General features: G+C 47.1%; 1 protein-coding gene across 1 annotated transcript in view; it reads left to right on the top strand.

Annotated features, from left to right (window-relative positions):
* The first annotated feature begins 7,108 nt into the window (after window positions 1-7,108).
* Window positions 7,109-25,402, top strand: part of STARD8 (StAR related lipid transfer domain containing 8) — a 279,975-nt gene continuing 261,681 nt past the window's right edge. The window contains exon 1 of the mRNA XM_040442137.1: window positions 7,109-7,228. Coding sequence (XP_040298071.1) covers window positions 7,184-7,228 — 45 coding nt within the window. The 5' untranslated portion in view covers window positions 7,109-7,183. The remainder of the gene's footprint in view (window positions 7,229-25,402) is intronic.

Consider the following 25,402-nt stretch of genomic DNA (forward strand, 5'->3'; position numbering starts at 1 on the left):
CCAACCTAGAAGCAGCAGAGTTATGCCGGAACTGCTTATCGAAGGGTAGCCTAAAGGGGCCAAAAGAACCATGCATAGGAGTTTGAAAACTTGATAACAGAAACTACAGACCAAAACTCGAAAGCCAATGATATTTCGTATAAGGATCCGGGATATTACGCATGGAACACGCGGAACTGTGACGACCCAACCGTTTGATGACATGTACTGGCACCTTATGCATGGACGCCGCCGCTGCCGCGCCCATGCGGAAGGAATGTCCTGTGATCCAGCGAGGACCGACCCCTGAACCTGTCAACTAACCTGAATGTACGTAAGAAAGGCCGCGGTGGTTAGCCGGGCATTGCCTAGTTCGAGTACGGGAGAACATGCCGCTTGGACTAAATACTACGCAGCCAAGCCTCCAAGGCCTGCACCGGACACCATCTGCTGTCCGTGGGAAAGTATCTGACCGCCACTGATTGCCCCGGCCGTGACGTCTTGGACGAGGCCAAGGTGAGGACATAGATGGACCCGCGCCGGATGAGCTGACCTTTCCGCAAGCACCCAGCCAGCGTATTGGTGCCCATGAGCTCGCCTGACCTGAGGAATCCATGGAAAGCCAGGTACAAGGCTGTTTCTACCAGAGCGCTAACCTGCGGCCCGAACGGTTTGCCCCTGCAGTTTGCCTGTCACGGCCTGAACAAGCTACCGGTAAATGGCTGACGCCCATGTCGTTTCACAACAGACATCTTGCGCAAACCTTTCAACGCCGCTTTGATCGGGTGGGCGGAGAAGAGTGACGGTAGGTCCGGATGTAGCCTGTACCAATGGTGCTGAATACCTGCCATGTATAGTTAACAGTGCTATAGGGCAGGTTTAATTAAGAGTGGCAAAAACCCCGACAAAGCCCAATAGATGAGTGATGGGCCCCCGGCCAGCGGCCGGGTAGGTGTTCTCATATCTCTGAAACAGGCGCCAAGCTGTCTTGTAAGCCCTCAGAGTAAGGAATTGGCCATCAGTCTCTTAGCTATGGTGAGATGGGAGACTAGTCCCAGCTTTTTTTTTTTTTTTTTTTACCTCCATGCGTGAGAGACTCTAATGGCGGAGTCCTGTGTGTAAACCTAAAGCGGAGAAGCCATGCGCGAGAGACTAATGGCGGAGCCATGCGTGAGAGACTAATGGTGGAGTCATATGTGTAAAACTAAAACGGAGAAGCTCTGCGTGAGGGACTCTAATGGCGGAGTCATATGTGTAAAACTAAAACGGAGAAGCCATGCGTGAGAGACTCAGATGGCGGAGTCATATGTGTAACCTAAAACGGGGAAGCCATGCGTGAGACTCTAATGGCGGAGACATATGTGTGAACCTAAACGGAGAAGCCATGCGTGAGACTCTAATGGCGGAGACATATGTGTGAACCTAAACGGAGAAGCCATGCGTGAGAGACTAATGGCGGAGTCATATGTGTAACCTAAAACGGAGAAGCCATGCGTGAGAGACTCTAATGGCGGAGTCATATGTGTAAACCTAAAACGGAGCAGCCATGCGTGAGAGATTCTAATGGCGGAGTCATATGTGCCAACCTAAAACGGAGAAGCCAGGCGTGAGAGACTAATGGCGGAGTCGTATGTGTAAAACTCACACGGAGAAGCCATGCGTGAGAGACTCTAATGGCGGAGTCATATGTGTAACCTAAAACGGGGAAGCCATGCGTGAGAGACTCAGATGGCGGAGTCATTTGTGTAAACCTAAAACGGAGAAGCCATGCGTGAGAGACTCAGATGGCGGAGTCATATGTGTAACCTAAAACGGGGAAGCCATGCGTGAGAGACTCTAATGGCGGAGTCATATGTGTAACCTAAAACGGAGAAGCCATGCGTGAGAGACTCAGATGGCGGAGTCATATGTGTAACCTAACACGGAGAAGCCATGCGTGAGAGACTAATGGCGGAGTCATATGTGTAACGTAAAACGGAGAAGCCATGCATGAGAGACTCTAATGGCGGAGTCATATGTGTAAACCTAAAACGGAGCAGCCATGCGTGAGAGATTCTAATGGCGGAGTCATATGTGCCAACCTAAAACGGAGAAGCCATGCGTGAGAGACTAATGGCGGAGTCATATGTGCCAACCAAAAACGGAGAAGCCATGCGTGAGAGACTCTAATGGTGGATCCGTATGTGTAAAACTAACACGGAGAAGCCATGCGTGAGAGACTCTAATGGCGGAGTCATATGTGTAACCTAAAACGGAGAAGCCATGCGTGAGAGACTCTAATGGTGGATCCGTATGTGTAAAACTAACACGGAGAAGCCATGCGTGAGAGACTCTAATGGCGGAGTCATATGTGTAACCTAAAACGGAGAAGCCATGCGTGAGAGACTCTAATGGTGGATCCGTATGTGTAAAACTAACACGGAGAAGCCATGCGTGAGAGACTCTAATGGCGGAGTCATATGTGTAACCTAAAACGGAGAAGCCATGCGTGAGAGACTCTAATGGCGGAGTCATATGTGTAACCTAAAACGGAGAAGCCATGCGTGAGAGACTCAAAAATGTTTTTTGTTTTTTTTCACTATCAACCACTTAAGCAGCTCCCGTATGGGCACAGCTCTGAGTACGAGCATGAAGAGCATGGTATAACGCAGATCACCTGCACGGACTAACTAACATCCTGTGCCTAAATAACCCCCTTGGAACCTTATGTACGGCCGGCAGCAGGAAGCCAGCCACCGCCTATGATCTGCTCCCCCTGACCGAGCCTAGTACTCCTTCCCCTGATCCCTGCCTACCTAACAGCACGGCGGCCCGTGCCAGACTTTATTGAAGATGAGGAGCCTTACCCCCCAGCCGCGTGGGGAGCTCACGCTGCTCCCTGGCAGAATGCACCAGTGCGGGGGAGCCCCCCTCCTCAGCTAGGGCCGACCCACTGCCGGCTGGACACTCGTACCGCGTGGGGAGCAGCGCCACTCCCTGGCAATGTGCACCGGATCAGAGGGAGCCCTTCCTTTACCGTGGGCCACGGCCCCCGCTGGTTTGAACCGTGTGCCGCGTGAGGAGCCGCACAGCTCCCTGGCATTGTGCGCCGGTGCGGGAGTGCCCCCCCTCACCTAGGGGCTGGTTATTGTGACTGGAACCCGCTGGGAGACTGAAGCCTAACTGGACCTACCTGTGACCGTGAAGGCTGACCTCCCAGGCCGTGGCTGACCCACGTGCGTAGTCGTGACGCAACTACCCGTAGATGCCCACCCAGTGCCTGTAGTTAACGGGAGTGCGACCGAGTCTGTGGATGTGACCGACTAGCCCCTGTAGTCGTGAGGGGACCCTACATCGAGAGTAGCGGTAACGGACCATCGCCTGTAGACGTGGTAGTATTACCTAATGAGTCTGTTGACATGAGACTAATGCCTGCAGTCGTGGCCGGTCTTAATAATGAGTCTGTAGTCGTAACGGATTTGTGCCTGCAGTCGTGGCAGGGCTTTAGAGCGGGTCTGTAGTCGTGACAGACTGATGCCTGCAGTCGTGGCAGGACTTTATAACGAGTCTGTAGTCGTGACAGACTGATGCCTGCAGTCGTGGCAGGGCTTTATAACGGGTCTGTAGTCGTGACAGACTGATGCCTGCAGTCGTGGCAGGACTTTATAACGAGTCTGTAGTCGTGACAGACTGATGCCTGCAGTCGTGGCAGGGCTTTATAACGGGTCTGTAGTCGTGACAGACTGATGCCTGCAGTCGTGGCAGGGCTTTATAACGAGTCTGTAGTCGTGACAGACTGATGCCTGCAGTCGTGGCAGGGCTTTATAACGGGTCTGTAGTCGTGACAGACTGTTGCCTGCAGTCGTGGCAGGGCTTTATAACGGGTCTGTAGTCGTGACAGACTGATGCCTGCAGTCGTGGCAGGACTTTATAACGAGTCTGTAGTCGTGACAGACTGATGCCTGCAGTCGTGGCAGGGCTTTATAACGGGTCTGTAGTCGTGACAGACTGTTGCCTGCAGTCGTGGCAGGGCTTTAGAGCGGGTCTGTAGTCGTGACAGACTGATGCCTGCAGTCGTGGCAGGGCTTTATAAGGAGTCTGTAGTCGTGACAGACCTGGCAAAGCAACATTCCTATCTATACCATTATTTTATTTTAAATATTTTTTATTTATTTATTTATTTTTATTTTTTTTCCCCCACCAAAGGCCACGACGGTAGGCGCCACCCTGTAAGAGATGCGCCAGAGGCCTGGACATAATAGTCCACCTTCCCCTGTCCCCCAAGCCTATGCAGGAGAAAAGAGGGGGTTGGCCCCCGCATGCACCACCCCTGACTCACCTGGCGGCCATGACAGCCACGAACCCCACAGTATCGTAAGTTAGCCCACCACCTGTGGACCTGAAGAACCAAGGACAGACGTGTGAGTGAGCGCACGCCGGCTGGGCGACCCTTCACTCATGCCACCGCTCCCTAACTAACCACCGGATTATTGTGACTGCGCCCGAACCAACCCCCTGACTGACCGTATGGGCTTACGGGCGGCCCGGCTGCGTGCGCAAAGTGACGTGGCCAGCCCCCCTCCTTGAAGCCCTCTTTATATTTGATCCTTGAACATATTCCAAATTTATTTAAATTTTTTTTTTTTTATACTCCTGCCTTAGTACCTAGCCACTGTGCCTGAGCAGAGGAGCCCTGCACCTGGACTGCAGTACCAGTATGGGCCTGTAGGTGTCGCCCTCTATCAAGCCAGGACCTGCTGGAGCGCAGCAAGCCAGTGATTCCCTTCTAGGTTAGAATTAACCATTGAAATCATAACTTGTTATACAGTGCACATGTCTGAGTATCTGCTTATCTTGTCTTGCCTGAGTTTGGCGCAGTAAAGAAGACGAGTTTATTCTGCAGCGGATTCCTAGACATGACTGAAAGTCACATAAGCATGTCCACCTTCACTGCCTCGCTAATTGTAATTACCAGGAGAACGTGCATCAGGATCGGCTGTGAGGGATTTGCGCTCCGCCATGTGGAACATTGCATCCCGTGCCCACCGCTATCGACTATTTGTACAGGGAAAGCCGCGGCGTATTAATCGCCTATAGGTTTCGGCTTCCGCCCCCTGATCCTGCAGCTGGACCTCCACTTACTGATTGCAGCTAATGAATAGATCCCTGTGTGAGCGGACGGCGTTTTCCTCTACGGCGGAACGAATGTTTATGTTCTGATACGGGAGTGAGTGATATATAACGCTGCGTCGTGGAGCCGACGGCCGGCGTAACCGATGCTCAGGGTATGCGAGCGGACGTCGTGACCCATCGCTGCTGAGCCACAGGTGAGGGGTGCCCGCCTGGGGGACGCTGCACGTGGGAGCGGGGGTGCTTAGCGCAGGGCCTGGAGCGGATCGGGGTGCCTGTCTCGGGGTGCCGGAAGCGATCGGGAGTGCGGGCAGTCTCCAGCGCAGCTGGGGACCGGCGGCACGCTCGGCAGCCCCACATGTTATACATAGCGAGACGGGTGTGCAAGCCACCCTGCCTACCTAATCACCGTAGCGACGAGCCCGACGCAGCCGATCCCCCGATCCTCCAGTGACGCATGCCCTTCTCTGGCACCAACCCACAAGCCGATTCGAAATCGTTCAAACCGACAAGTGGGGGGAGGAGGGCCAGGTTTAAATAGTGAACGCCCCGCCTCCCCTCACACAAATGCGGCACTCTTAATTGCCTACCACTTGTCCTACGGATCAGGATCCTGATCAGTCTGACAAATGCTATCAGTTTGCATGCGTTTTGATGGATCCGGCAGGCAGTTTCGGCGACAGAACTGGCTGCCGGAATCCTCTGCCACAAGTGTGAAAGTACCATAATCTAATGGTGCCATTGTCCCCATGTGTCCCCCAAGCGAAACGCTCTGGGGGGCCTATACATTCTACACTGACTCACTTCCTCCAGAGAGAAGGGGTGGTGCCAGCCCTGCCTAGCGACAGCAACTAAGGACCCACTGTTCTCTCCATATACAGTGCATAAAATACAGTCACATTCCCACTTGCAGTGGGGACACTGTACATTGCTTCTCAAACTGTAGGTCGGACATACTGTTAAAGGCGTCCTCCAGGCAGAGCTGAGGAGGCAGTTTTCACAGAAGTAATCATATGCTGCACAGACCTTTCTATGGTTGCCTCAATCTCTGGTTTAACAGCATAACCTGGAAGACAAATTTTAAGATAAATAGTAGTTGTAATTTTTGACTATTTTGGCAAAGTCTTTGACCAGTTGTAAGGTCCAGGCATCACTATGTAGAAGTTGTGAGGAAGAAAAGGTTGAAGAAGACTGAGAAGACTTGATTTAGTGCAACCTTGTGCAGTGTCCACCTTCTAAAAAGTCTATCAATAGGTTTTACATTCAGCAAAGTCGTTAATGTTTATACATTTTACCTCATTGTAGAACTGCCTAAAGGGTTTGTCACATGATAAGCGTTATTAGGTAATAAATATTAGATCATGTGGGGGTCCGACTGCTTGGGGGTCCCCGAATCCTCGCACTGAATAGAATGGCAATGCCCATGTTGACCCATTGCTCCATTCACTTCTATACGAGTGATGGAGTGCTATCAATGTGCCTTGAAACTGTCTTATGAAATTCTGATCCCGTCTATTGCTTACCCACAGGCAGTTTTTAAAAGATGTGTGCATGATACCTAGAATGTCATGTGTCGTCCACATGGAAGGAATGCGGAGAGCATTTGGTGGGGTCCAGCAGGAACAGGAGATATGCTGTTGGGGTGCTCACTGCCCTCAGTAGATCTAGTTGCACAGATATCCACTGCATACTGAGTGGACTGTAGTGAAATGCAGCTAGCTGAGTATTATACCATCACTCGGCACGTTCCCCTCCTCTGTACACAGCACTCCCAGCTACCACATTTATAAATAGACTCCATTTAGACGGAGAGTGTTTTCCCTTGAATTGTGTGATGCATTAGTCAGATGGTGCCAATTCTGAGTGAGAACTGTGCCAGCTTGTCTCTTCCAGAGAAGATGCTGTTCCAACCAACAGGATATCGGTGCTGGATTTGAAATGACCAGTCAGCCTTCCTCCCCTCCCTCCGTCCTCGCTGACAGCTCCTCGCACAGCTGTTCTGGCCCTGTTTCCCATGGAGCTGCTAAGAACTGCCTGTGGATTAGGATCGTCTGTGCCCCAGAACCCCCTGTGAGGGCTGCCCTTGGTTATCAGCATGCCACTGCTGGATCTATTCAGGGCTTGCTTCACGCGTGCAAAGGTAATGTGGGACATGGAGCAACGGACGGCTATTACAAGTGATGGCTCTGAGTACAGAAATAAGATATCGTGGTGGGCACCAACCCTCATATTGGATCATAAATGACTGCTAGTACTTGCATGTGTGCAGTCTTCCCAGGTCTCGATAGTCGCTAGAATTTAAAATATGCAGCTTGTGGGTTTTTCCTTTCCAGAGCACAAAGTTTGCTTATTCATAAAATCATTCTTTTGTAGTTAACCCAGTGCAGCTCCAGTGCCAAAGTTTCGATTACTATGCATATACAAATGTAGCAGAGCTGAATTTGTTTGATGTAGTGGCACTCTATCTATCCATCCATAAGTTCTTGCGAGCAGGGCCCTCTCTCCTAGCGTTTAGGTGGTTTATTACCTTGTAATTCTGTGATGTCTTTTCATTTGAACCCTCTGAATTGTGAAGCGCTGTGGAATATGGTGGTGCTTTATAAAGATTATCCATCCATCTATACTATCTCTCTCTAGCTCTCTGTTAGCGGCCTAACAGTAGATTAACACATAGGTATTTTGTGGTGTTTTTGATAAAAGATATTCAGCTCCAGATGTTGAAATCCAGGCAACATGAGTAGTTTATTTTTTTCAATTTTGTGGCATTTTTGTGTCTCTAGCATTTTTATATGCAGCATGTGAAGCAATGATGTTTTTCAGGCACTTTTCTGCCTCCTTCTCACCACCCCTAGAAAAAAAAAAAAAAAAAAAGCCACAAAGAATGCATGTAGTATGGAGTATTATTTAGGCCTCTTGCACACAAACGTTTTTTTTTCCGTTTACGTTCCGTTTTTGCGGGTTCCGTTTGCGGTCCGTATTCGGAACCATTCATTTCAATGGTTCCGCAAAAAATAAAACGGAATGTATTCCATATGCATTCTATTTCTGTATTTCCGTATATCTGTTCCACTAAGGCCTCATGCACACAACCATTCAGTTTTTTGCGGTCCGCAAACCGTGGATCCGCAAAGAACGGAAGCCGCCCATGTGCCTTCTGCAATTTGCAGAACGGAACGGGCGGCCCATTGTAGAAATGCCTATTCTTGTCCGCAAAACGGACAAGAATAGGACATGCTATATTTTTTTTGCGGGGCCACGGAACGGAGCAACAGATGCAGACAGCACACGGAGTGCTGTCAGCATCTTTTGCGGCTCCATTGTAGTGAATGGGGCCGCATCCGAGCCACCAAAAATGCGGCTCGGATGCGGACCACAACAACGGCGGTGTGCATGAGGCCTAAAAGATAGAACTTGTCCTATTATTGTCCGCAAATAACGTTCCGTGGCTCCATTCAAGTCAACGGGTCCGCAAAAATACGGAATGCATACGGAACACATCTGTATGTCATCCGTTTTTTGCGTATCCATGCCCACTTTGCCAATGTGTTTACTGTTTAAAAACATTACTGTATATTACAGTAATGATTACAAATTTTATGTTTCCCTTTGCGATCCGCAAACAACGTATCGCATACGGAAACCATAGAGATTTTTTGCGGAAAGGAAATACAACAGAAACAAAAAAAAAAACGGAACAACGGCTCAGTTAAAAACGGACTGCAAAATACAAAAAAAGCCATATGGTCGTGTGCAAGAGGCTTTATGTGTACAAGGCCTGATTGATTCCTCAGTGCTTCAGTGCTGTGCTCTGTGTAAAGAAATCGATAGTTTCCATCACTAAAGCTTCTGCTCCCCCCTTTCTCAGCTGTTCCTGGTCTCACAGCTGGGAATTTTTATTGAGCCGTTTATAATCTTCCAGTTTGTGGAATTGTCTTTTTGATTCATTTTTCTTTTAAAATGTGCTATTAAGGCCTCTTCCACATGTCTGTGAATCATGGACATCACATGTAACCATTCATTTTAATATGTTTAGGCCTCATTCTCATGACCGTATTTTTCATCTGGGGACTGACTCATTCATTTCTATGGGGTCATGCACACCTCCGGGTGCACATGAAAGGTACGGTATCCGTATTTTGCAGATCCATTCTTTGCAGACTGAAATACAGACACAACTGTGTGCATGAAGCCTCAGGCTAGTGTCACATATGCATTTTTAACCCCGGTTCATGCATTATGACATCATAATATGTGAAGGGATGTATGGAGCGGGCCTCTGCAACGGGCCTGCTCCATACACAGTGGGTGCCGGCGGTATCATACAGCCCTGACAGGGAGCAGTGAATGCAGAATAAGGATGTCAGGTCATTTTTAGCCCACGGTGAATGCTGTGATGTCAAAACCCGCAAAAACTTGGTGGAATTCTGTTTTGTTTTTTTCAGTTATGCCATACAAAGAATTTATATCCTGTTTTCCAATACAAGACATGGTAAATTAAATAGTGGCATTAAAAATGCATTGTGTCCCGCAAAAAATAAGCCCTCATATAGCTATGTGAATGTAAAAATAAAAAAGTTATGGTAATTGGAGCGTGGGAAGGAAAAATTTTAAATGCAAAAATGAAAATAGGCCTTGACATTAAGAGGTTAAATGTCTCAGGCTGTTCCAGCAGAGGAACAGCCCTCGGGATTTCACCATATCCTATATAGCCGGATACTGCAGTTGACTGCGGACACCATTGACTATACTGGAACCAGGCAGGGGTCTGGATGGACAAAAACAGGTGCATGTGGACAATAATAAGCATATCTACTGATCATGATATATAAACTAAACATTGCATGAAAAACTCAGCTCTGCTGCATCTGTATGATGATGATGAATGCAACTACTTATGTGCAGTGTGCCATTGCAGCAGCCCCTCTCTCCTCTCCACTTACATTATGTACATTGTATATATTTTATTCAGGCCGAGTTCACACAAACGTGTGTGACCCGTGCCCGTGCTGCGGCCCGCAAATTGGGGTCAGTAGGTCAGCCGCATCGGATCACGGACCCATTCACTTTAATGGGTCCGCGATCCGCCCGTTCCGCAAAAAGATAGGACATGTTCTATCTTTTTGCGGAACTGACCCGTAGTGCTTCCGAGGGGTCCCGTTCCGTGTGGCCGTTCCGCAATTCCGGATTTGCGGACCCATTGAAGTGAATGGGTCCGCATCCGTGATGCGGAATGCACACGGAACTGTGGCCGTGTATTGCGGCCTGCAATTTGCGGGCCGCAATACGGCCACGGATCACACACGTTCGTGTGAACTCGGCCTCACTCTGCTGAAAGTCACAGGGATGTTCAGTTCCTTGCAATGTTCCCACTTCTGAAGTGTTTCTGATACATTAGCAGATTGCTAATGCTGTATAGTAATACACGTATCTACAGAAATAACCTGTAACCCCTAATTTAATATAGATTCTCAACATAAATTAGGCTGTGTCAGTTGTGGTGCCCTGCCTTTCTGGGGGCTTTCAGTGTCTCCTAACAACCATCGTAAATATAATACACATTTGGCGTGACCGTCCTGGTGAAATCTCACGCCGTTCAGCATTCGCGCAGGCGCAGTGAGGGAAAGACGCCCGCAAGCTGCCAACTTCCTCACTGCGCCTCCCCCGAATTCTGAACTGCGCGAGATTTCACTAGAGCACAGGGCTGGCAGACAGATGCGAGCGCTGCCTGGACCTGTCGATCAGGACTTGGAGGGAGGCGACAAAGGTGGGAGAACGGAGCTTCTAGGAGCAGGAACAATGCCCCCCCCCCCTGCTCCTAGAGGCTAATTAGCATATTATAAAAGTTAGATTTCTGGCATAACGGGGGCATAGATAAAAGTAGGAATAGGCTAGTTAGGTTTAGGCCTCATGCACACGACCGTATTTTTTTGCGGTCCGCAAAACGGGGTTCCGTTTTCCCGTGATCCGTGACCGTTTTTTCGTCCGTGGGTCTTCCTTGATTTTTGGAGGATCCACGGACATGAAAAAAAAGTCGTTTTGGTGTCCGCCTGGCCGTGCGGAGCCAAACGGATCTGTCCTGAATTACAATGCAAGTCAATGGGGACGGATCCGTTTGACGTTGACACAATATGGTGCCATTTCAAACGGATCCGTCCCCATTGACTTTCAATGTAAAGTCTGGAGTCCCTTTTATACCATCAGATCGGAGTTTTCTCCAATCCGATGGTATATTTTAACTTGAAGCGTCCCCATCACCATGGGAACGCCTCTATGTTAGAATATACTGTCGGATATGAGTTAGATCGTGAAACCTCATTTCCGACAGTATATTCTAACACAGAGGCGTTCCCATGGTGATGGGGACGCTTCTAGTTAGAATATACTACAAACTGTGTACATGACTGCCCCCTGCTGCCTAGCAGCATCCGATCTCTAACAGGGGGCCCTGATCAGCACAATTAACCCCTCAGGTGCCGCACCTGAAGGGGTTAATTGTACTATCATATCCCCCTGTAAGAGATCAGGGCTGCCAGGCAGCAGGGGGCAGACCCCCCCCCCTCCCCAGTTTGAATATCATTGGTGGCCAGTGCGGCCCGCCCCCCCCCCCCCCTTCCTCCCTCTATTGTAATAATTCGTTGGTGGCACAGTGTGCACCCCCCCCCCCTTCCTCCCTCTATTGTAATAAATCGTTGGTGGCACAGTGTGCGCCCCCCCCCCTCCTTCCTCCCTCTATTGTAATAAATCGTTGGTGGCACAGTGTGCGCCCCCCATCGCCCCCCCCCTCCCTCTATAGCATTAACAACATTGGTGGCCAGTGTGCGGCCTCCCATCTCCCCCCCCCCCCCCCCCGATCATTGGTGGCAGCGGGTTACTAGCAATAGTACAATAGTAAAAGATTTATACTTACCTGGGAGCTGCGATGTTCGTGTCCGGCCGGGAGCTCCTCCTACTAGTAAGTGACAGTTCATTTAGCAATGCGCCGCACAGACCTGTCACTTACCAGTAGGTGGAGCTCCCGGCCGGACACGAACATCGCAGCAGCAGCCAGCAGCAGATAAGTATGAATCTTCTACTATTGTACTATTGCTAAGTAACCATGGCAACCAGGACTGTAGTAGCGTCCTGGTTGCCATGGTTACCGATCGGAGCCCCAGCGATTAAACTGGGACTCCGATCGGAACTCCGCTGCCACCAATGATGGGGGGGGGGGGGAGATGGGAGGCCGCACACTGGCCACCAATGTTGTTAATGCTATAGAGGGAGGGGGGGCCGATGGGGGGCGCACACTGTGCCACCAACGAATTATTACAATAGAGGGAGGGAGGGGGGGGCGCACACTGTGCCACCAACGAATTATTACAATAGAGGGAGGGGGGGGCCTCACTGGCCACCAACCTATTATTACAATAGAGGGGGGGGGCCGCACTGGCCACCAATAATATTCAAACTGGGGAGGGGGGGGAGGGTCTGCCCCCTGCTGCCTGGCAGCCCTGATCTCTTACAGGGGGCTGTGATCAGCACAATTAACCCCTTCAGGTGCGGCACCTGAAGGGGTTAATTGTGCTGATCACGGCCCCCTGTAAGAGATCGGGTGCTGCCAGGCAGCAGGGGGCAGTCTTGTACACAGTTTGTAGTGTATTCTAACTAGAAGCGTCCCCATCACCATGGGAACGCTTCTGTGTTAGAATATACTGTCGGTTCTGAGTTTTCACAAAGTGAAAACTCAGCTTTGAAAAAGCTTTTATGCAGACGGATCTTCGGATCCGTCTGTATAAAAACTAACCTACGGCCACGGATCACGGACACGGATGCCAATCTTGTGTGCATCCGTGTTCTTTCACGGACCCATTGACTTGAATGGGTCCGTGAACCGTTGGCCGTGAAAAAAATAGGACAGGTCATATTTTTTTCACGGCCAGGAAACACGGATCACGGATGCGGCTGCAAAACGGTGCATTTTCCGATTTTTCCACGGACCCATTGAAATTCAATGGGTCCGCGAAAAAAAACGGAAAACGGCACAACGGCCACGGGTGCACACAACGGTCGGGTGCATGAGGCCTTAGCTGACATTCGCACATCGCTAATGTCAGCTAGCTTAATAGGGTTAAATCTGGTGACAGAATCCCTTTAAGGACCAGGCCATTTTTTGCAAATCTGACATGTGTCACTTTATGTGGTGATAACTTTAAAACGCTTTTACTTATCCAGGCCATTCTTAGACTGTTTTCTCGTCACATATTGTACTTCATGACAGTGGTAAAATTAAGTAAAAAAATATATATTTTTATTTATTAAAAAAATACCAAATTTACCCAAAATTTGGAAAAATTAGCAAATTTCAAAATTTCAATTTCTCAACTTTTATAATAGATAGCAATACCTCCAAAAATAGTTATTACTTTACATTCCCCATATGTCTACTTCATGTTTGGATAATTTTGTGAATGCCATTTTATTTTTTGGGGACGTTAGAAGGCTTAGAAATTTAGAAGCAAATCTTGAACTTTTTCAGAAAATTTCCAAAACCCACTTTTTAAGGACCAGTTCAGGTCTGAAGTCACTTTGTGAGGCTTACATAATAGAAACCACCCAAAAATGACCAAATTTTAGAAAATACACCCCTCAAGGTATTCAAAACTGATTTTACAAACTTTGTTAACCCTTTAGGTGTTCCACAAGAATTAATGGAAAATGGAGATGAAATTTCAGAATTTCACTTTTTTGGCAGATTTTCCATTTTAATCAATTTTTTTCCACTAACAAAGCAAGGGTTAACAGCCAAACAAAACTCAATATTTATTGCGCTGATTCTGTCGTTTACAGAAACACCCTATATCTGGTCGTAAACTGCTGTACTGGCAAACGGCATTGCACAGCAGGAAAGGAACGACATATGGTTTTTGGAAATCAGATTTCACTGGGATAATTTTAAGCTGCCATGTCACATTTCAAGACCCCCTGATGCACCGCTAGAGTAGAAACTTCAAAAAAGTGACCCCCTTTTAGAAACTACACCTCTCAAGGTATAGAAAACTGATTTTACAAACTTTGTTAACCCTTTAGGTGCTCCACAAGAATTAATGGAAAATGGAGATGAAATTTCAGAATTTCACTTTTTTGGCAGATTTTCCATTTTAATCATTTTTTTTCCACTAACAAAGCAAGGGTTAACAGCCAGACAAAACTCAATATTTATGGCCCTGAGTCTATAGTTTACAGAAACACCCCATATGTGGTCGTAAACTGCTGTACGAGCACACGGCATTGCGCAGAAGTAAAGGAACGCCATATTGTTTTTGGAAGGCAGATTTTGCTGGACTGTTTTTTTTGACACCATGTCCCATTTGAAGCCACCCCATGTCCCATTTGAAGCCCCCCATGACCCCATTTTGGAAACTACTGGATAAGGTGGCAGTTTTTTTGGTACTATTTTATTGTACATAGGATTTTTGGTTGCTCTATATTACACTTTTTGTGGGGCAAGGTAACAAAAAATAGCTGTTTTGGCACAGTTTTTATTTTTTGTTATTTACAACATTCATCTGACAGGTTAGATCATGTGGTATTTTTACATAGCAGGTTGTTACGGACGCGATAATACCAAATATGACTACTTTTTGGGTTGTTTGTTTCAGTTTTACATAACAAAGCATTTTAAAAATATATATATTTTTTTTGTCTCCACATTCTGAAAGCCATATTTTTATTTTATTTTTTTGGCGACTGTCTTGTGTAGGGGCTCATTTTATTCGGGATGAGATGACGGTTTGATTGGTACTATTATAGGGTGCATATGACTTTTTGATCACTTGCTATTACACTTTTTGTGATGTAAGGTGACAAAAAATTGATTTTTTGACACAGTTTTTGTTTTTATTTTTTTACGGTGGTCACCTAAGGGGTTAGGTCATATGGTATTTTTATAGAGCAGGTTGTTACAGACGTGGCAATACCTAATATGTATACTTTTTTTATTTACTTAAGTTTTACACAAAAACTATGTTTTAGGCCTCATGCACACGACCGTTGTGTGCATCCGTGGCCGTTGTTCCGTTTTCCGTGATTTTCTGCGGACCCATTGACTTTCAATGGGTCCGTTGAAAACTCAGAAAAATGCACCGTTGTTCATCCGCAGCCGTGATCCATGTTTCCCCTCCGTCAAAAAAATATGACCTGTCCTATTTTTTTGACGGACAACGGTTCACGGACCTATTCAAGTCAATGGGTCCATGAAAAAACACGGATGCACAAAAGATAGTCATCCGCGTCCGTGATCCGTGGCCGTAGGCTAATTTCAGGCCCCCTGCACACGGCCGTTTTTTTTTCCCGTTTACTGGCCGTTTTTTGCGTTCCGTATACGGAACCATTCATTTCAATGGTTCCGCAAAAAAACGGAATGTACTCCATATGCATTCCGTTTCCATATTTCCGTTTTTCCATTCTAACATAGAACATGTCCTATTATTGCCCGCAAATCACATTCCGTGGCTCCATTCAAGTCAATGGGTCCGCAAAAAAACGGAACACACACGGAAATGCATCCGTATGTCTTCCATTTCCGTTCCGTTTTTTGCTGAACCATCTATTGAAAATGTCATGCCTAGCCCAATTTTATCTATGTAATTACTGTATACTGTATATGCCATACGGAAAAACGGAATGGAAAAACGGAACAGAAACGGAAACACAACGGAAACAAAAAACGGAACAACGGATCCGTGAAAAACGGACCGCAAAACACTGAAAAAGCCATACGGTCGTGTGCAGGAGGCCTCACACAGACGGATCGCAGATCTGTCTGCATAAAAGCTTTTTCAGAGCTGAGTTTTCACTTCGTGAAAACTCAGATCCGACAGTATATTCTAACACAGAGGCGTTCCCATAGTGATGGGGACTCTTCAAGTTAGAATATACTAAGAACTGTGTACATGACTGCCCCCTGCTGCCTGGCAGCACCCGATCTCTTACAGGGGGCTGTGATCTGCACAATTAACCCCTCAGGTGCCGCACCTAAGGGGTTAATTGTGCGTATCATAGCCCCCTGTAAGAGATCAGGTGCTGCCAGGCAGGAGGGGGCACACCCCCCTCCCTCCCCAGTTTTTAATTCATTGGTGGCCAGTGTGCCCCCCTCCCTCCTTCCCCTGTATTACATTCATTGGTGGCCAGTGCGGCCCCCCCTCCCTCCCCTGTATTACTGTACATTCATTGGTGGCCAGTGGGCCCCCCTCCCTCCCCTGTATTACTGTACATTCATTGGTGGCCAGTGGGCCCCCCCTCCCTCCCCTGTATTACTGTACATTCATTGGTGGCCAGTGCGGCTCCCCCTCCTAATTAAAATCCCCCCTAACATTGGTGGCAGCGGAGAGTTCCGATCGGAGTCCCAATTAAATCGCTGGGGCTCCGATCGGTAACCATGGCAACCAGGACACTACTGCAGTCCTGGTTGCCATGGTTACTTAGCAATTTTTAGAAGCATTATACTTACCTGCGATGTCTGTGATCCTCCTGCTGGTAAGTGACAGGTATGTGCTATAAGCAATGCGCCGCACAGACCTTTCACTTACCAGTAGGAGGAGTGCCCGGCCGGTCACAGACAGCGAAGGTAAGTATAATGCTTCTAAAATTGCTAAGTAACCATGGCAACCAGGACTGCAGTAGCATCCTGGTTGCCATGGTTACCGATCGGAGTCCCAGTGATTAAACTGGGACTCCGATCGGAACTTTCCACTGCCACCAATGATGGGGGGGGAATTTTAATTAGGAGGGGGAGGGAGGGGGGGTGAATGTACAGTAATACAGGGGAGGGAGGGGGGGCCCACTGGCCACCAATGAATGTACAGTAATACAGGGGAGGGAGGGGGGCCGCACTGGCCACCAATGAATGTACAGTAATACAGGGGAGGGGGGGCCCCCTGGCCACCAATGAATGTACAGTGATACAGGGGAGGGAGGGGGGCCCCCTGGCCACCAATGAATGTACAGTAATACAGGGGAGGGAGGGGGGGCCGCACTGGCCACCAATGAATGTAATACAGGGGAGGGAGGGGGGGCACACTGGCCACCAATGAATTTATAACTGGGGAGGGAGGGGGGTGTGCCCCCTCCTGCCTGGCAGCACCTGATCTCTTACAGGGGGCTATCATATGCACAATTAACCCCTCAGGTGCAGCACCTGAGGGGTTAATTGTGTGGATCACAGCCCCCTGTAAGAGATCGGGTGCGGCCAGGCAGCAGGGGGCAGTCATGTACACAGTTCTTAGTATATTCTAACTTGAAGCGTCCCCATCACTATGGGAACGCCTCTGTGTTAGAATATACTGTCGGATATGAGTTTTCACGATCTAACTCAAATCTGATGGTATATTCTAACATAGAGGCGTTCAGATGGTGATAGGGACGCTTCAAGTTAAAATATACCATCGGATTGGAGAAAACTCCGATCCGATGGTATAATAGGGACTCCTGACTTTACATTGAAAGTCAATGGGGGACGGATCCGTTTGCAATTGCACCATATTGTCATGACCGGCGTGCCGATCACATACGTGACGCAAAGGGAGGGAAATGGGAAGGCCCTGTCCAAGGGAGAGGGAAAGGTGGTGACCCCTAACTCACCTTAAGGCTGGCACCTGACTGCCCTGACGTCCCTAGACGCGTTTCTCACCCGTACGCCGATCACGTTCCTAAACCCTGGCTTTCCCTGAGATGAGCCCTACGTAGTGAATAGGGCGGTGGGAACACTAGTCCGCACCACTAACACTAAAGGAAAACACCAAGGAGAGGACAGACAATACAGACAAAACATATAGTCCCAGGTGGGCGACAACAGCGGACAACAAAAGCCAAACAGGGATCCGGAGGGTAACGCTCTGGAACAACAACCAGGAATCACAGCTAAACAGCTCCAGTGGGTCAGTATAGAAGTCCAGTCAGGAAGCTCTATATCTGGCAACCAGAGAAGTGGGAGAGGGGAATATAAGGAGGTTGGGATTGCTGGACAAGAAACAGCTGAGGAGGAGAAGCTACGGATCCCTGAGTGAGCCAAAAAGGATTGCAAGGCAAACCCAGAAAGCTACCATTAAGAAACAGCACTATCTTTAGACATAGAGCGCGCAGCCACCCGCTGCAACTTCCTGACCCCGGGTATAACGGAGTCAGACGTGGCTCTTGACACCCTCGTGACACATATTGTGTCAACGTCAAACGGATCCGTCCCCATTGACTTGCATTGTAAGTCAGGACGGATCCGTTTGGCTCCGCACGGCCAGGCGGACACCAAAATGACTTTTTCTTCATGTCCGTGGATCCTCCAAAAATCAAGGAAGATCCACGGAAGAAAAAACGGACACGGATCACGGACCTACGGACCCCGTTTTTGCGGACCTTAAAAAAAACGGTTGTGTGCATGAGGCCTTAGTGTCTCCATATTCTGAGCCATAATTATTTTTAATTTTTGGGCGATTGTCTTAGGTAGGAGCTAATTTTTTGCGGGATGACACGATGGTTAGATTGGTACTATTTTGGGGAATGTATGCCTTTTTGATCACTTGGTGTTGCAATTTTAGTGATGTAAGGTGACAAAAAAAGATATCTTCATTCAGCAGGACCTGCGCTGACGTCACCGAGCGCGATTACGTCATCAAAGGTCTTTTTGCAGGTCCTGAAAGAAGAAGCAAGAAGACGATGCCAGCTGCGCGATTAATTGGATGAGGTGAGTTAATTATTATTTTTTTCACCCCTCAATCCACATTTTAGTAAGCATTCTGTATTAAGAATGCCATTATTTTCACTTATAACCATGTTATAAGGGAAAATAATAAAATAAATAGAACACCTAACCCAAACCCGAACTTTAGTAAAGAAGTCCGGGTTCGGGTCTGGGTACCACATTCAGTTTTCTTTCACGCGCATGCAAAATGCATTGCACTCAAGCGAACACAACTGAACATTGGAACACAATCGCAATCAAAACTGACTGCAATTGCGTGCCTACTCGCGCGGTTTTCCCGCAATGCATACGCGACGCATCCGGAACAAATCCAAAACGCCCGTATGAAAGAGGCCTTACAGCCTTCCTGCCTGTGAGATCCAGGGGGCTGGATCTCACAGGCTGCCATGGAAGCCTTTCATGCCATAGGGTCCCCATCACAGCAGCATGGGGACCCGATGGCTGCTTCCTCCGTGCAGGGGTTAATGCACCGGCATCAGTGATTTCACCGATGCCGGCGCATGCAGCAGGGGTCCGGCTATCAGTGACTGCCGGACCCCTGCCACGGATTGGGCGGGCGCAGCTCCTGCACCCCCCACCCCCCCGATCACCATGACGTACATGTACTTCTGTTGTCCTTAAGTCACGGCCAGAGATGACGACTACTACACCTTGTAGAACACATTGCTTAAAGGGAACTGTGCTTACAAGGAGTAGCTTCTTCTGTCAGAATCTGAAAGGAAAGGCACAAACAAAAGGGTTTACAGAAACAAAGCACAGCCATTTTTTATCACAAATACTATATTTTAAATTATTGTTTATTTCTCTAGTATATTTTGAATTAGACCCGAGACCAGAGCCTTTAAATAGCCTGTCTTATAAATGAAGAATGTTACTAGAGATGATCAGTTGTGAAATGTATGAATCACTTTTTCATTTTATTTTTAGAACGTGTACGTTTTATTTTTCTTTAGTCACAAAAGTCTTTAGGGGTTTCTGTGGTCAGAGGTTGATATCTTATGATCTCCGTATCTACATATTTAGGGGACTTGAAGTGTTTTTCCTTTCATTCTCAGAATAACCCTTGCAGAATTGACCCTTCTATATTTATCAGCAGGTCACCAAAGCCACATCTGGAACAGATTTTGCTTGTTTGTGATGGTGTGTGAACTAACATACCCTAGGGATATAGGCTGATTTTGGGTTTAGCACATTACACTCCTGGACATTGGCTCCATAAACATGGGCTCACCAGGGACACAATAATGCAAGGTCAGCTCTTCCCATTAGAATTTGGCCACCCAGTCTGGTTTATGGATACAGTTTTTTCCAGGAGTGAATTAAAAAAGGGGGGAAGTTGGATCTGTCCTTTATACTTTCTATCTTCTTAAGATCCACTCCTAATTTTGACTTCCAAAATTGCATCCGGAAACCTGAATGTGTGGCTGTACCTTTTATAATAAAGTAGGGCTCAATAGGAATTATACCCTACTTGGTTTTATATTATGAATTTATAAGCAGCCACCAATTAAAATAATGATACTTTACTTGAGAATAAGGTTAAACATTTTTATTTTAGTGGTTAAATTCTTATAGTGTATAATATATTTTACCAGTGTATAATTGAGCTATCTATAATAATATATGTAAGCGAGTGGGGAGTGAACTGTAAGTCTTATACCCTTTACAAACCATATTGCCATATTTCAGTGTTTTGCAGTGTTTTAGTGTGTGTATTGTGCGCTACTCTAGATCAGTGTTTCCCAACCAGTGTGCCTCCAGCTGTTGCAAAACTACAACTCCCAGCATGCCCGCACAGCCAAAGGCTGTGGGAAACACTGCTCTAGATTATGTAATTTAATGCATCAGATGTATACCTACAATGTTACTGGTTACCACAAGATGGCATTGCAGCCCCACAGACTATAAATCGAGACTGTAAACAGGAAGTAAGTGTGGGGCAGAGACTGCATGGATTCCAGGGAAGTCAATAGTGTTCAATCAGGAGACTGGTTTCCCCAGGGAGCTGGCTTGTATTGAAGGACAGAGCATGGTGAGAAGGTGTGAGCAGCAAGCTTAAGGCATTTTTCACAAAAGCAAGTTTTCCATCAGGGTGCAATGCTTGTAACAAATGCATAGTATCCGGACTGGATCCTGACTCATTCATTTCAATGAGTCTTTGCACATGAGTGGCTCTTTTCGCGCATCATTTCTGCATTCAGGAAAAATCATTGCATGTTCTATATGCAGCGGACCGGACTGCAGGTGCAACACGTGAGGCTACGGTGGGCCGATGGGGGTAGTAGTTCATATGTTAATTTAGCCGGGGTCCTTATAACAGGTCTGGCAATTGTCAGTTGAGGAGTTTTCCTAATGCTGTTGCTTTACAGGCAAGACAAAAGTTCACTTCTTAGATAGTTCTATTTTAAGTCCATTCTCTAGCACTCAGGTACTTAATATAATGGTTTCCTTACTTTATATTGAGCAATCCAATAAGGGTGTTCTCCCTCGTGGCAGGCAAACTCTCTGCTACATTATTTGATATAGGATGCTCTCCTGAAATATTCAGGTTCACTATATCCCAGAAGGTGTTTAGTGAAAAAGGATAATTCTGCGCACTAATCATCCAGGTGTGTCCAGGTACTATTAAGTTCCTCCTGGTCACTGGTGCTTGTGAAGTCCCTTGGCTAGACTCAGCTCTAATCTTCACTAGACTTGCTTTATATTCGAACATAGACTCACTTGTCTGTGCTGGGCTGCTGTGACTACTTGGTCTGTCCTCTCTAGGCTTGATCAGGGCCCAGAGGAAAGAAAGGTAACTACATCTTGGACTGAGCCTGCTCTGCTCCTCCATACACTTGCTTTCTTCTCCTCTCTGTTTCCTTTCTACACACTGAACTTGAACTTTATTAACAAACCCCAATCTATATATAATATGTGGCGCCAGCACCACCTAGGGGCGAATAATATAATGACAATGCCATCCTGATATTAGGAAATACAATATATTAAATATGACAGTTAGCAGCAAAAGTTTAAAGTGCCCACATACACTGAACAAAAATATAAACGTAACACTTTCTGTTTTACTCCCATTTTGCATGAGTTGAACACAAAGATCTGAAACATTTTCTACATACACAAAAGACTGATTACTCTCAAATATTGTTCACAAATCTGTATAAATCTGTGTTAGTGAGCACTTCTCCTTTGCCGAGATAATCCATCCCACCTCACAGGTGTGGCATATCCGTGAACAGAACGCCTCTCCAACGTGCCAGACGCCATCGAATGTGAGCATTTGCCCACTCAAGTCGGTTATGACGATGAACTGCATTAAGGTCCAGACCCAGATGAGGACGATGAGCATGCAGATGAGCTTCCCTGAGACTGTTTCTGACACTTTGTGCAGAAAATCTTTGGTTATGCAAACCTTTGGTTATGCAAACCGATTGTTGCTGCAGCTGTCCGGTTGGCTGGTCTCAGACGATCATGGAGGTAAACATGCTGGATGTGGAGATCGTGGGCTGGTGTGGTTACATGTGGTCTGCGGTTGGATGTACTGCCAAATTCTCTGAAATGCCTTTGGAGACGGCTTATGGTAAAGAAATGAACATTCATTGCACGGGCAACAGCTCTGGTAGGCATTCCTGCAGTCAGTATGTCAATTGCACACTCCCTCAAACGTTGCGACATCTGTGGCATTGTGCTGTGTGATCAAACTGCACATTTCAGAGTGACCTATTATTGTGGGCAGTCTAAGGCACACCTGTGCAATATTCATGCTGTCCAATCAGCAGCTTGATATGCCTACCTGAGAGGAGGGATGGATTATCTCAACAAAGGAGAAGTGCTCGATAACACAGATTTAGACAGATTTGTGAACAATATTTGAGAGTAATAGGTCTTTTATGTAAGTAGAAAATGTTTCAGATTTTTGAGTTCAGCTCATGCAAAATGGGAGCAAAACCGAAAGGGTTGCGTTTATATTTTTGTTCAGTGTATAACACATAGTGGGACACTGCATCCACCCTTGGTTTAAGGTAAGCTGTCCTCTGCGTTTGTCTTGATGGACACTGTGGATCTCTACGCTGTCACCTGTAAGATATAAAACATACGCCGCCAACACAAATTTGCAATTTTTCTGTTGCAAAGTGCTATTATGGTACTTAGATAACCACATATAAGCAAATGGTTAAGCATAACAATACACATTTATAATAGTATCTTTTCTCTCTCATGGCGCAAGGACATTAGGCGTTGCAACTTCGGTGCTTGACGGTGACAAAAAGGGCGGTGATCTCACATAGGGGCAATACAGTCGATGGCATAGTCCTGAGACAAAGTCCATCCCTGATTTCGGGTATAAATAATTTGTAATCCAATAGGTTAAGCTGTTGATTAAAAGATGTGCGTTGCATGGAATAAGGCACAGAAAAGTCTTTCTGGGTACATATCCTTAAACGTTGCATACAACTTTTTGGTTCCAGGCAACCTGAGAAGGAGGTAAAAAGGGAATAAAATGGCGCAAATAAAAATAAAATGTGCGTAACTGGGATTAGCAGCATAGTGAAGAGGGAGTCCTGCAGGTAGTCCTGAATAAGTTATAACAACGGGCATAGGACTCCAATGTGTCCTGGGGAACTGCCACAGCAACAAACTTCAGCAAAAAGTTCCTTCCCCAACTTTACAATACTGGCTCCTAGTACAGTAGTCTCTTACATAGAGGCTAAGTTGTTTTGGCCAGCTGGCCTACTTATTGATAGGGTTCTTATTCTGGAGGTGTTTCTTCCTTCGAAGGGTTCCATTTTTCACGTTCTCCGGGGGTTGGTTACGGACACTATTAGGGCCTCTACCTTGCAAAGGGGGGTCCCAGCCCATTAGGGAGTTTTCTGATGGATCGTTGGGGGCCAGACCTTCCTTGCCATTGACTTGTGCGGCAGTGTGGTCCAATCCAGCCAGGATATCCTGGGGTGTAGGAGGTGGCATCTGGGGCCAGTAGGAACCAAAGCGGGAGACATGCTCTTTCCATGCATCGGTATATGGATCATCTATCTCCTCTGCTGGAGGGAAGGCTCTTGGCTCCACAGGCTCAGTGGGGTCTCTATATGGTGGCGGCTCGACTCCTCGGGCTCTCAGTCTCGCGACCTACTTTGCATGTTCATGGACCCGCTCCTCCTTGGACTTCTGGTTGGGGTCTGGGTGGCTTGCTCTCTCTTGCCACGTGGGGATACGGTCCGCAATGCTTGAATTCTCTTCCTCCACAGCAAGGCACCTCCTCTTCCTCTGCTGGGCTGACATACACAAATTCTCCAAGCCCACCCCCTAGGTTCGCTTGCATTAGGGGTGCGGCACCACCAGGAGGCATATTGAAACGTTTATGGTGTCGCAGCAAATATTATTTTTCCCGCTCAATAAAGGGGCGATACTCAATTTTCACGCTCTCGAGTTGGTTGTCACTAACTTTTTCACAGTGATGGCGTAGTAGAAATAACAAGAAACTCTCCGGCAGCCTTTTTAAGTACAAAACGAGAATCCACTGACAGCAAACAGTGATAGCGACACTAAAAATATGCGATTTTTCCTCACGTTTGACACTGCTATTTAATAGCAGGTGACTTGTATAGTATCCCTGTACAATTTTAGTTTACCTGGATTACTTTCCAGTTCAATAAAGACATCTAAAGTTTCCACTGTGTTAAAGCACATGTATAGTCTCTCAAGTAAACAAATGGGGCTTATTCTCATAAGGCGCATAGGAGTTTATTCTGTTTGTGACGCCAAAATTAATGCAGCGGAAAGGATCGCAGGGGCAGTATGTGAGTGCACGGTGGGCTGATGGGGGTAGTAGTCGTACTCACGGTTTTGCAGCTCCCTGGGTCGGCGTGCAGTGATGAGAAAGACAGCACTAAATCCTACGGGGCACTCTCTATTGCAGGGAACACCAGCCAGATGGAAGTTGAGGTGCCCTTGATGGTAATGGGTATGCTTAGGTTGCTTTGGTGACTGGGTCCCTGTGTTCGTGATGCCAGCACCGTTAGGTGCAAATGAAGTTGGTAGGAAGGATGAGGAGTCAGTTGTATTAAAAACCGTTGAACTTTTACTGAATCAATGGTCTCAGGACAGTTGGTACGGTTCATTTATATATCAGAGGTAATAATCCATATGTTAATTTAGCTGGGATCCTTATAACAGATCTGGCAAATGTCAGTTGAGTAGTTTTCCTAATGCTGTTACTTTATAGGCAGTACAAAAGTTCTCTTTTTAGATAGTTCTACTTTAAGTCCATTCTCTAGCACTCAGGTACTGAATATAATGGGTTCCTTACTTTATATTGAGCAATCCAATAAGGGTGTCTCCCTCGTCACAGGCAAACTCTGCTCTCCTGAAGCATTCAGGTTCACTATATCCCAGAAGGCGTTTAGTGAAAAAGGATATTTCTGTGCACTAATCATCTAGTTGTGTCCAGCTACCTGGTCACTGGTGCTTGTGAAGTCCCTTGGTTAGACTTAGCTCTAATCTAAACTAGACTTGCTTTATATTCGTACATAAACTCACTTGACTGTGGTGGGCTGCTGTGACTACTTGGTCTGTCCTCTCCAG

This window comes from Bufo bufo, chromosome 8 (assembly GCF_905171765.1).
Source record: "Bufo bufo chromosome 8, aBufBuf1.1, whole genome shotgun sequence".
Taxonomy (NCBI): Eukaryota; Metazoa; Chordata; class Amphibia; order Anura; family Bufonidae; genus Bufo; species Bufo bufo.